This window comes from Meles meles, chromosome 2 (assembly GCF_922984935.1).
Source record: "Meles meles chromosome 2, mMelMel3.1 paternal haplotype, whole genome shotgun sequence".
Lineage (NCBI taxonomy): Eukaryota > Metazoa > Chordata > Mammalia > Carnivora > Mustelidae > Meles > Meles meles.
The window spans coordinates 18,868,779-18,881,065 of NC_060067.1; the positions used below are offsets into that span (position 1 = coordinate 18,868,779).

Sequence of the window (12,287 nt, forward strand, 5' to 3'; positions counted from 1 at the left end):
AATGCTGATTAAGAAGAAAGCAGATACATTAACAAGTGAACGTGTTAAAAGGATCTATTATATCATATTGGTTATGTGTACATAGAGTATGGTTATTACTGGACACCTACGTTTAAATATCGACATGGTGGTTTTTATCTGGGTGCACAGGCACGAGATCCAACCTGTCTCCTAACAGTAACCGGTAACCTATAAGACCTGAAGGCCATCACAGCTATTCCCACTGTCCTGAGCTACTGTAACTAATCTAAAAGGCTTCCTTTTAAGCAAATGTGCAGCATTTCCCGAAGAAAGAACATCATACCAGCCTATTGCTTTGAATTTTACATCCTATCTGTCTTGATTATTAAATATGGTGCCCTTAGGCTTGCATGGTTTCACCAACTTCTCAAAAGGAAGGATCATTGCTAAACAGTTGCCACCATTGTTGATTTGTAACAAGAGCTCCAGAATAGAATAGTCTTGATCTAATTCAGGTCCTGTCTATGATTACTACTTTGGTGTGATCTCCAACAGCTTGGAGAGAAGCAGTAATGTGTGAAAGCCAACTGTTCCTTCTTTTTATAAATACAGAGGGCTGTTTTTGTTTTTTGTTTGGGGGGATTTTGGGGGGCGGTCATCTACATGATCTAATCATATCTGGATCTTTTTCCTCATGTCGTCTGTTATTCTCTACTTCAACCATAAAAATAATGTGTAACGTCATCTGAGTGCAGGGGAGAAAAAAATGAATCACTGTGAAATGCTATTTTGGTTTTGCCTATTATTTTTACCTTTGCATTTAATCAAAATAATGATTTCTCTGATTTAGTTCAATATATTTATCCCTTTTAACTTAGTATTAAACCAATAATACCAAAGTGAGAGTATATCTGTCACTCACTATTCAATTTCTTTAAGCCTTGGATGAATAGTGAAGACAGGAAATTTTATTGGGCTGATAGTCTAATTAAAAGCAACAGGCCTTCCCTCTGAATAGCTTTTCAACACTCTTCAACATTTTTTTAAATGCTGATCTAAGCTTAAGATGTTCATTAGTAACTCGTTAAAGACTTAGTTACAGTCCAGTGGGTGAATTCTGAATATAATGATAGAATGTGTGTATAAATGTGCAGGCTCATAATTAGAGAAACTGTCACATTTGGGGATTAAGAACACACAATGCAGTCTTTGAAAAACACTATGGAAAGTAAGTGACCCCAAGATGGTGTTGTACTTCAAATTTTGCTTACTATCCAGGTTTTTTTTAGTTCTAATTCCAAAAGGTATGTTTTAATGACCACATTCTCTCAGAATTAAATGTGTGAGGCTTTGTGTTAAGGACTTTCTATACATTATTTTATTTGATCCTCATACTACAACAAAGTAGGCCTAATTAGCCCTTTAATGAGTAAGGAAACTGTGAATCAAATTAGTTAAGGTCATGTTCCTTGAAGTAACAGAAATGGAATAAGACTCTGAGGTCTGAAATATTCCACTTCATTCAATAGGGGCAGGCAAATTAGGATTCTCAAAGCAGCTTAGATTGGGGTATACTGTAAACTTCAGTTTCTGGTCTTCCTGTAAATATTACTTTCTAAATATTTGACATTTTCCTCCATTCATCGTTCCTTAAAGCTGTAGGAACTGTTTAATATCGGCATTTATGAATCATGAATTATCTTTATTTAGCATTCTGCTAGTCTTTTCTTCTCAAACAGTAAAACTTCAGATAAGCACAGTGTGCTGAAATAATTCAAAGTTTCTAGGATTCTTGCCATATGAAACCTCAGGTTTTCTTCTGTTTCTCGTCTTTGCTTGTTTGCTTGTTTGTTTGTTTGTTTGTTTGTTTAAAGCAATGAGTGGATCCAGGGAGTGCCATGCTGGCTCAATCAGTAGAGCATCTGACTCTTGATCTTGGGGTTGTGAGTTCCAGCCCACACTGCGTGTAAGACTGCTTTAAAAAAAAATAAAGCTTTAAAAAAATACTAAACCTGTGATGTGAGTCCAAAGGTCACTATTATATATTATATAGATTTAATAGACATAATGAATCATATAACTATCTTGAGATGAAGTAAAAGAGGCAACCAGTAGTTTGGAGAACATATTAGAGAAAACTAATATATGGAAACAAAATGAAAGACTCAGTATTTATAATATAATTTGAGCAAAACCACAAAAATATATAAATAAGAGGAGTTCCAAAATCTGCAAGGACAAGAATTTGGACTAGAACAAAAATAGAAATACTTTTGGTCATCATGATTAAAGCTTAATGTTCTTTATCATGTTCTTAGGGAAGAGTAATTGGATACAACCAGAAAAATCCAATTAATTACCGTGATGTTTTGTATATAAGTCACTACTATACGATTCACATATCAGAGGAAATTTCAATCACTTTCAATTACTAGTTTTTGTCATAATAAAAACCTGATTTAATGACCTACTGAAATTAAATATGGTAAGTAAAAGGGAAGGAGGCATGAGGCTAGATAAATGGCACAGGATTTCAAAGTGAATGTAAAGCAGATGGGATTTAAGTGAGTAAATCCAGGCAAAAAGCTTTTCTTAGAATATGCAGTTAAAAAAACTCTTAACTCTATTTATATCCTAACAATATTCTCTAGCCTTTTCTAATAAGAGATAGTTCTGTAAAGAACACTCAGAACTTAATAATAAGCAACTTTTAATTATTAAGAAATGATTGAATATTTATCCAGTAAGGTATACAAATGCCCAAGGAGCACATGAAAAGAAGCTCAATATCATTATGCATTAAGGAAATGCAAACCAAAACCACAATGAGATACTACTTCACCTCCACTAGGATGACAAAGTGAAAAAGACAAGCAATAATAAGTGTGGGTGAGGATGTGGAGAAATGAGAAGCTTCACATTGCTGTCTGGAATGTTTCACTGTGAAACCACTCTGGAAAACAGTTTAGCAGTTGTTAAAAATGCAAACCATACAATTATGTGACTCAACAATTTCATTTCTATGTGTACACCCAAGAGAAGTAAAATCCCATCCGTGCAAAAACTTGTACATGAATTTTCACAACCGCGTTATGCAGAATAGCCAAAAAGTAGGAATAATCCAAATTCCTACCAACGGATAAACACAACGTTGTATGTTCAGAAAAAGGAATATTATTTGGCAATAAAAAATACCAAGTACTATTACATGCTATGATGAGGTTAAATTTTCAAAATATTCTGTTAAGTGAAATAGAGTCACAAAAGATCAAAAATTATATGATGATTCTATGGATACAAAAGGTCCAGAATAGCAAATCCACAGAAACATAAAGTAGATTAGTGATTTTCAGGGACTGGGGAAGGGGGAAATGAGGTGTGACCACCAACTGGTATGAGGTTTCCTTTTGGAGGACTGATAATAGACTAAAGTTGGTTATGTTGATGGTTGCACAACTATACATACACTCAAATCCCATGAAATATGTACTTTAAATGAGTGACTTGTTGGTATGTTAAATGTATCGCAATAAAATTGTAAAAAAATCCCTCCATTTATATATTTAAAAATATATATTAGTGCTTTAAATCCCGTTTTATTTAAAAGCTACATGGTATCTTTTATAAATATCTTCCTTTATCACATGAGGACTACACCTTTCAGACCCCTTTATAAATATAGTTATGAGACACAGTTTTAATTAATGGAAATGGCAGCAGAAATGATTTTAATTACTTCCAAACATATCCATAGAAATTTCCCACTAGGGTCTCCACAGTGCTCCTTCTCCCTTCCTGAAGACTGAAATGGCAATGCCCCTCAAAAATGACTTTGGAAGTTTCATGCCATTACACTAGATCTATGTATAACCATGATAGCAAAAGGAAGACATCCATCACTATTTCCCACCGTACACAAATACCCTGATCAGAAGCACCCACCTGCCTTGGCATGCTTGGTGATCAAGGAAACGTTCTCTGGAAGCCATTATCAATTTAGGAATATACTATGATTGCAGCTTACTTTACACTTCATTTGATATACTGCTCAAAAATGGACATTAGAGGGGCACCTGGGTGGCTCAGTGGGTTAAAGCCTCTGCCTTCAGCCCAGGTCATGATCCCAGGGTCCTGGGATCAAGCCCCACATCGGGCTTTCTGCTCAGTGGGGAGCCTGCTTCTCCCTCTCTCTCTGCCTGCCTCTCTGCCCTCTGTGATCTCTGTCTGTCAAAGACATGGATAAAATCTTTAAAAAAAAAAAAAAAAAAAAAAGGACATTAGAGTAAATAACACAACGAGGTCTTCCTCCAGAATTTTTATAGTGTATAATTTGAAATACACACACACACACACACACACACACACACACACACTGTTGATGTGATCTCTACTTAACTACTTCTGAGGTATCATTCATATCACATTGTAACATAGACATATAACCTGCACTGCTACTTCACAGATCTCATTTTTACAGCTGCCCAATTTGCCTAATTTTGAGATTTTTATACTTAGTTAATTTATATGTATAATTTATGATTTATGATCAGTTGGATAAGTCACTTCCTAGTACTTCTTTCATTTATACTAGCTTTTTTATTTAATATCCAATACATATATTTAAAATAATTCTGTTGAATTTCTACAGAAAAAAGCTAATGTGGATACTCTGAATTCAGTTGTGTAAAAATCTATTAAAAATAATTTGGAAATATTTGTGCATGTTGCTGTACTCAGTCTTTTCATCTATGAACACAGTATATTGCATTGTCTTCTTTTAGAACACCCAGGAAAAAGTTTTAGACTTTTTCCTCATAAAAGTTCTATATATTTCCTCCCATATTTCTTAAGTAACTCATACATTTCATTGCTGTTTTGACTCAATCATGTATATGTGTGAATTGTACATCAGAACACAAAATATTCTTTTTTTAGAACACAAAATATTCTTAATTCTGAGAAAGTGTATCTGTCTTGAATTTTCTGAATACATCATTATGCCCTTGCAAATAATACCTCAATGTGAATAATTGTTCATTATTATAGTAGCCTAAACTTGCAGAATTTCAAACAATATATATGTATTAATAGCAAGCAAGCAAGGGTGCATCGATAATTTATTAATATTCATTTAAGATAGTTACTAATCTAAAAATTTTTTTTAACTTTCTATTTCTCAAGAGATTTTCATCTAGAGGTACAAAAATAAAGTGAAATTTTATATGTAACTGTGTTCCTTTATAGTTCTATTGGTAATGGCAATATATCAATGACTTTCTCTGTTGAGTTATCAATATATGGGTTAGGTAAACAATAGTTTCTTCATATGATCCAATGCTATAATTTTTAAAAAATTTAAATAGAGTACACAAATGTCTACACTTTAAGGTTAAGTCAAAATGAAAGACAAATTTTGTTTCTAACATTATTCCATTTTGTAAAAAAATATATACATATACATGACTGCAAGAAAAATGTAATAAGCATTAATATTAATTATGTCATTGGGTCATGGGATTATTGGATTTTTCCTTTCTGATTTAAATTTGTATGAGGAGAGTTACTTTGAGAATAAAGTGGGAACACTGATAATGACAAACAGATATATGCGGCTACGTACTTGTATTTTACCAGTAAGATACAACCTTGACCTTAGGACATCCAAATCACCACAAACTATGTGTAGGTTAAATAAACATAGAAAGTTTACCAAATGTCATCATGAGACCCTATTTTGTATAAGGATGTGTATCCCTTACTTGTGTAAGTAAAGCTAGCATGTTTTTCTGGCAAATCCCTAAGTAGTCTAGTTTATTTGATCAAATCCTTCATTTAAGACAGATTTTTTTGATAGGGACACAAATTTCTGTATTTAAAAAAACTAATTCTGCCAAGATGACAATAAAAGGGAAATATAGAAATAAAGCAAAAATGTAATTATTGATAAAATGTAAGGTATTTGTTTTCAATTTATCAATTAAAAACTCAAAAAAGTAGAGAATGAATGAACCTATTTTTCAACAGGGTCTTATTCTGAACTATCAAAATAGATCATAATACAATATATTGTCTCCTATTTATTACATAACAAATCAATGAGACTTTCAACTGTTGCATTTCAGTGTTTTGAGTGGTCATTTAAGAACCACTTAGCAATGAGAATGGAGGAAGTAAATGAACGAAAAACACATTATGGCAGCTTATATGAAATTAAACATGTGAGAACACTTATTCTTACATTGAGAATGAATGTAAATAGTGATGCAAAGAAGAGGAAAATAATTAGACGCTTCTATGTTACGTAATCCATTGTTTTTTCAATTCACTCTATATCAAGCATACAATTATCCTATTGCAGTCCTCGTCTATTCCAAGGCCAAGAAATATAAACAATAAGATAGGATCCTAAAATAGTCAGACATAAAATCCGAAAATAAGAAAAAGCTATTTTGCTCTCAAAGTATGTATAGGTTACTCATAAAGTATCAGTACAATAAAATTCACCTATAACACATTTTGCAAGTGCAAAGGCAAAAGAAAGTTCTTCTCCAATTGCTAACCTGCATACCGAGTGTGTAAGGGAAATTTTCTGAACATATTCTTACAAAGGAAAAGCTATCAGCCATGCATATTTATGGTTTATATTGTGATATTAGAGATTATGGTTAACTTACAAAATAATGTATTTTCAAATTCAGAACCAGGTGGGTAATACTGTTGGATGTGTTCACAGTAGCCTCAAATATCATGACCATGACAAAGATTTTTTTTGTATAACATATTTGACCATAAACATAGTGATATTACTGGGAGTATTACAAATTATCTAGGCTGACAAACATGAACATTCCAAAGATGATTAATTTCTAAAACTAACAAAGTTAAGCAGAGCTTAGAAGTCAAGCTGACTTTTTCACAATCAATAAAACATGACTTCATAAAGAGAATTATATAGTAAGATGCTATGCAGTGAAATGCACTTTTCTATTTTCTCAAGCTTCACATTTTATTAGAAGTTTAAAAAATGTGTATTATTTTAAATCACCGATACATTAAATGGTATTGGAACTGTGAAAATTAGATTAATAATAAAATGCAAATTACACAAAAACATATAATACTAAATATATATGGATATGATTAGCAGTTTTGTCCCTGCTAATGGCTGTTTATTATAATCAACTCTTAAACATAATAAAAAGCAGGTTAGCCTATAAAGTCCACAAATATATAAAAACACATGCAACTTTAAAAAATAAACTTGCAGGGAAAAAAAGTATGCATATGGTTTTATAGAAGAATTTTTAAAACCCCATTTTTTAATCCAAAAGTATAAAATATATTATTCCCCTTTACCCACAGTAAGTTCTAATTATCCTGTTTTCTATCTCTTCAACTGTGACACACTTTGTAAGTACAATTTAAATAAGAGGAGATATAGTTAAGATATCTGAGCACCCCAACCACCTTCGCAACCCCAACTCATTGTGGCTTGGGTACCAGATCTCCTAGCCCATATATCACACTGGACATTGGTATTCCTTTACTGACAATCACAATGAGCCCAAGTGCCTAGGTTATTATTGGATTATTGTTCTCCAATTCCCTTCTTTTCCCTTGGTCCCAACCATATCAATAGAACAAAAAAAAAATCCTTTATCTTCATGCAACACTACATTAGTTAACAGCAAAAAACCGGCCATCTGCTTTAGTGGTTTCTTTTTACTTCTGCCAGGTCTCGTTGCTTTATAGATAAGGGTTTTATGGCTGTACAGGAAGGGGGCACAGTCATGGAAAACAGAAAAAGAGAAATACGGAGGTACACAGAGACATAAAATATGGACAGATAAACATAGAACCAGAGACACTTCCAAACTTAAAAGTTGTGTATATATACATATATGGTGTGGATGTACTGATTTTGTTTTCCTAGATCAAACACTGGCCAGACTTTCTAGGAAAATATGGAGATTATTCAACTAATGTAAACGTGATTCAGGATTAATTCTTTTTTTTTTTTTTTTTTAAAGATTTTATTTATTTATTTGACAGAGAGAGATCACAAGTAGATAGAGAGGCAGACAGAGAGAGAGAGAGGGAAGCAGGCTTCCCGCTGAGCAGAGAGCCCGATGCGGGACTCGATCCCAGGACCCTGAGATCATGACCCGAGCCGAAGGCAGCGGCTCAACACACTGAGCCACCCAGGCGCCCCAGGATTAATTCTTTAGCTTAGTTTCTAATTTTGCCCATGTGAAAATCATGAACAAAATCCGTCTCTGACAAGTACATTAGCAGTCATATACTATGACCACTGTCAACTGTAAACTTGCATTGCCGACAGTTATAACTCTATTATTATATAGAGAGAATTATGCACTAAGCCTTCATACATACTGGCTTCATAATAATTTTGAACAGAAACTAGTATCAAGAATTTACTGGAAAAAAAAACTTCAATGCTGAGGTTCAAGTAGAAAAAAATTTATTTCAATTCTCACAGTAAGAATCCAGGGAAGTAGCCATTTTCCCTATCTAATGCTCAGAGGGTCAGCTCCATTTCCAGGTAATTAGGGGGTGGGCAAATAAAATACAAGGAAGATTTACAAAATGCCAAACACTGTGTTAGAAGTTATACATATATATTATTCTATCTACTTCTTCAAATAACTCTGCATGGAATAAATGTTCATTCTTACAGATAAAAAGTAGGTTTATAAAATTTTAAGTTACTGTTAGCTCCTTGAGGGATGAATTAAAATCTTTTGTTTACTACCATATCTTGAGCAGCTAGCACAGTTCTCTGGCTCACACTGGGTGATAATGGGTATCTGTTAACTAGTTTACCAAGTAACATGGTTACAGAACTAGTAAGGTGGCAGGGCTGAAATTTTATCTCAAGTCTGTAAGACATCAAAACCTCATCTGTCTGTGCTCAGAATACAGGAGAAAAGCAGGTGATCTGCATTTCTGTTTCACCTTCTCCCAAACAGCCAGCAGAGTTGAAATGGGATTCTCTGCAAGGAAGAATGGCTTTGATAGTCATTGCTTATCTATGGGCAGTAAGACCAGAGCTCAAGAAGCCAGGTCCTTCATTTAAATCTCCTCTGGGTCTCTGTGTTAACTTCAGTCAAGTTCCTTTACCGCTCATTATCTCAATGTTTTTATAATAAAAAGTGATAACCATAGTAATAGTAAATAATATTAAACCCATGAGAACGTTGTAGGATTAATTATACCAATACATCTGAAGTTTATGGCCACAAAAATCAGTGGTCATCATTATTATTTGCTCTGGAGAAAAGAGCAATTCAAGTCATCCCCAGATAAGTTAATTCTCTATGATCAGGGACGCAAATGAAGAGGGACATCTCAACAACAGAAGGCAAGGAGATACTACCGGGGATGTGTTTTGGAAAGAGCATGTCCTTCTGTAACCGTGACATCAGTTTAACTCAGTTGTCTATGAAGTTTCAAGTTATGTGGTATCCTTTAAGACAAGATTGTTAGGGACTCTTAAAAAAAAAAAAAAAAAAAGTCTATCATGTAAGATCAGCACTGATCAGGGGTACATACATTCCTTTAGTTATGAGCAAGCTGGGTCCCCAAAGGCTGTTCATATGAAGCGCTCTATTTATAAGTCCAAAGTGGTATCACAAAGGCAGTAGAGAAGGCCTTCTATAGAAGACAGGCAAAATGGACTTGTAATTTTTTGATGCGAAGTTTTAAAATTCCTACTCAATGTAACAAGGATAAAGTTTATAAATAGAAAGCTGCAATATGGTTCAAAGTCAAGATAAGGTAAAGTAGCTCACATACAACAGAAAAGATTACTCTAGCCCAAAATATTTTTTTATATGCCAGGCCAAATTTCATGTTTTTCTAAGAGGAGTTTTTAAACACTTCCCAGAATTCCTTGGAGAGAGAGAGAGAGGGGTGTGTGTGTGTGTGTGTGCGCGCGCGTGTGTGTGTGTATGGGGGTTTCTGATTATCAAAAACAAATGAAACAGCTCTCATGATTACCTAATTTCTGGCTGTTATAATTTATTAGAGTAAAGTAAACTAGAGAAGCAGATAGTACAATGAAGGAAATTAGCTTGTTCAAACACTGAATCTTTGTCATGCACTGTGCTAGATTCTCAACGTACGCTATTTATTTAATCCTCAAAATAACCTTATGAGTGAGGCATCTTTATAACATCAAAACCTAATTAGAATAATCTTTAGATATACAGATAATTAGAAAAACACTTGTTTAAAGGGACATAATTTTTTTTATTGTCGCTTACCACAAAATGTTATATGTACTCAAGTACATGAAAGTAAGTGCTCCATCACTATATGAATTAAGGAAACACTCTGAATTTTTTTTTTTTTTACAAATTTACATCATTTAAAACTGGATGGTTGAATTGCTTTACTTTAATTTCTTTAAAGAAGAAGTACCTTATATTGTAGTGAATACTTAGAAAAAATGTGTTAAATCAGGAAAACTTTAGAAGAAAACATCAAAAGACACAGAAGGTATTTTATCCAGTTTTTATAAAGACAGCAGAATGTAATTCACATTGAAATAAGAGTATGGGCCAAATTCGAAATTGTATCGGTGATAAACTACAATAGATTTTTGTAGTCAATTAAAAAACCAAAAGTGAGTTAAAGAGGCTAAAATCTGGTCTCAGGTACTTGCTACATCCTAATATTCTGAGACCTCCAAAGCAGTGCCAAAGAGAGCTGTGTCCCTTTCTTTGGCATCATTACCATTAATGTATGAGGTAGTGACTATATTATACCATTTTCATCTAAGTGCAAAACCAAAGATGATTAGTAGAAAACTTTAAATTGTCAGTAAGAAATATAAATGTAGACTTTGCCAGTTGTTAGAAAGATTCAGTGAATATTATACTAAGTTGTACATAATTTTATTTATAATTATTTTTTATAAAATTTGTAAAGATATATCATTTAACTATCATATTTGTGTTATCAATACTGCAATGTCTAAATGAACAAAGTATACGGTTTTTTATGAGTTGATTAGCATGTTTCAGTAAAATGACCTTTCAGCATATGTTCATATCACTTTGGCTTTTTTTTTTGCACTAAAATGTATATATATGAAAAAAAATTCTTATTTAAATGAGCAGTTTACTTTGTATTCTGTGTATTAAAGATGGAAAAGAGTAGCCAACCCTGAAAGCGCTTAAAAATAACAAAGAATTGGCTACGCTCACGTTTCAAAATCTACTTTCAGGAATCAAACTCAAGGTTGTATTTACTGCAGCTGATGGTACATATTACGGCCTTTTAAATTTAACTGACTTCTATGAATATATCATAGGCAAAAGCTGCTAAAGCACTGAGCAGATTTAGAAGAAAGGACCTAGTGCAAATAGTGACAACATAAAGCTTCACACAAAAATCTAATTAAAGGTCTTACCTTGAACGACTGGTGCGGCAAGCACCATGAAGACCAGTAGCTGTGATGGCCACATGGTTGTGGACCGGGGCGTGAGAGCGTCTCAAAAGTGAGTGTTCCCAACGTGAAATGAAACAAGTGTCTTTCCGGTTCCTCTTCTGTATTCCAAGACCGATGATTTAAAAAAAAAAAAAAAAAAAACCCACAAAAAAAATTTCTCAAAAACAAACACCAATATCCCAAATTTGAATCCTGCAAACAAGGAAAAAAGAATGGGTTATCAAATACAAGTTTTCTCATCTGAATTCCTTGATGATGATGATTGATTTGCTGACTAGCACATCTGTACAACCTTCCTCCCTTGTTCATATTAATTTACACAAGCATCATATAAAAAAATGATTAAGTAACCTGAAGGACAATATTTATGCATGTACCACATAGAGTTTATTTCTCAACCCACAAACGGAATGAAACAAATAATTCAGTCTCACTGAAAAAATTAATATAAATATGCTATATCAATTTGGATAATAATAAATTAGTAATTGATTTGTATAATTTGTAAATGTGTATAAATAGAGTTGGGCCTTCCTTTGTATACACACTTCTCACAAATACAATTTTTACTAACATTAGAACAGTAAAAATAAAAAATTCATTCATTACCATTATTCTAAGTTTAAAACAAACAAAAAGTTAAATTGTATGAGTCTTACTTTCATCCCAACCCCCAATATTCAATTCAGAAATTATTCTATGTTTTAACTATATTACTTTTCAAAGCATCTTTTAAGTTAATCTATGAAGATCCTAGATTTATGTTAATTAATTATGCTCAAACATAGCCAAATCATTCAAAAGGGGTTTATTGAGTGCCTAGTGAAATACAGAGCACTGGGCTAGGAAC

The 12,287-nt window shown here is 33.1% G+C and overlaps 1 protein-coding gene across 17 annotated transcripts in view; it reads right to left on the bottom strand.

The window, feature by feature from the left end:
• Window positions 1-12,287, bottom strand: part of ADGRL3 (adhesion G protein-coupled receptor L3) — an 811,968-nt gene that overhangs the window by 499,965 nt on the left and 299,716 nt on the right. For all 17 annotated transcript variants that reach the window (XM_045993750.1, XM_045993732.1, XM_045993758.1 and 14 more), the window contains exon 3: window positions 11,399-11,629. In XM_045993750.1, coding sequence (XP_045849706.1) covers window positions 11,399-11,453 — 55 coding nt within the window. In that variant the 5' untranslated portion in view covers window positions 11,454-11,629. The remainder of the gene's footprint in view (window positions 1-11,398; window positions 11,630-12,287) is intronic.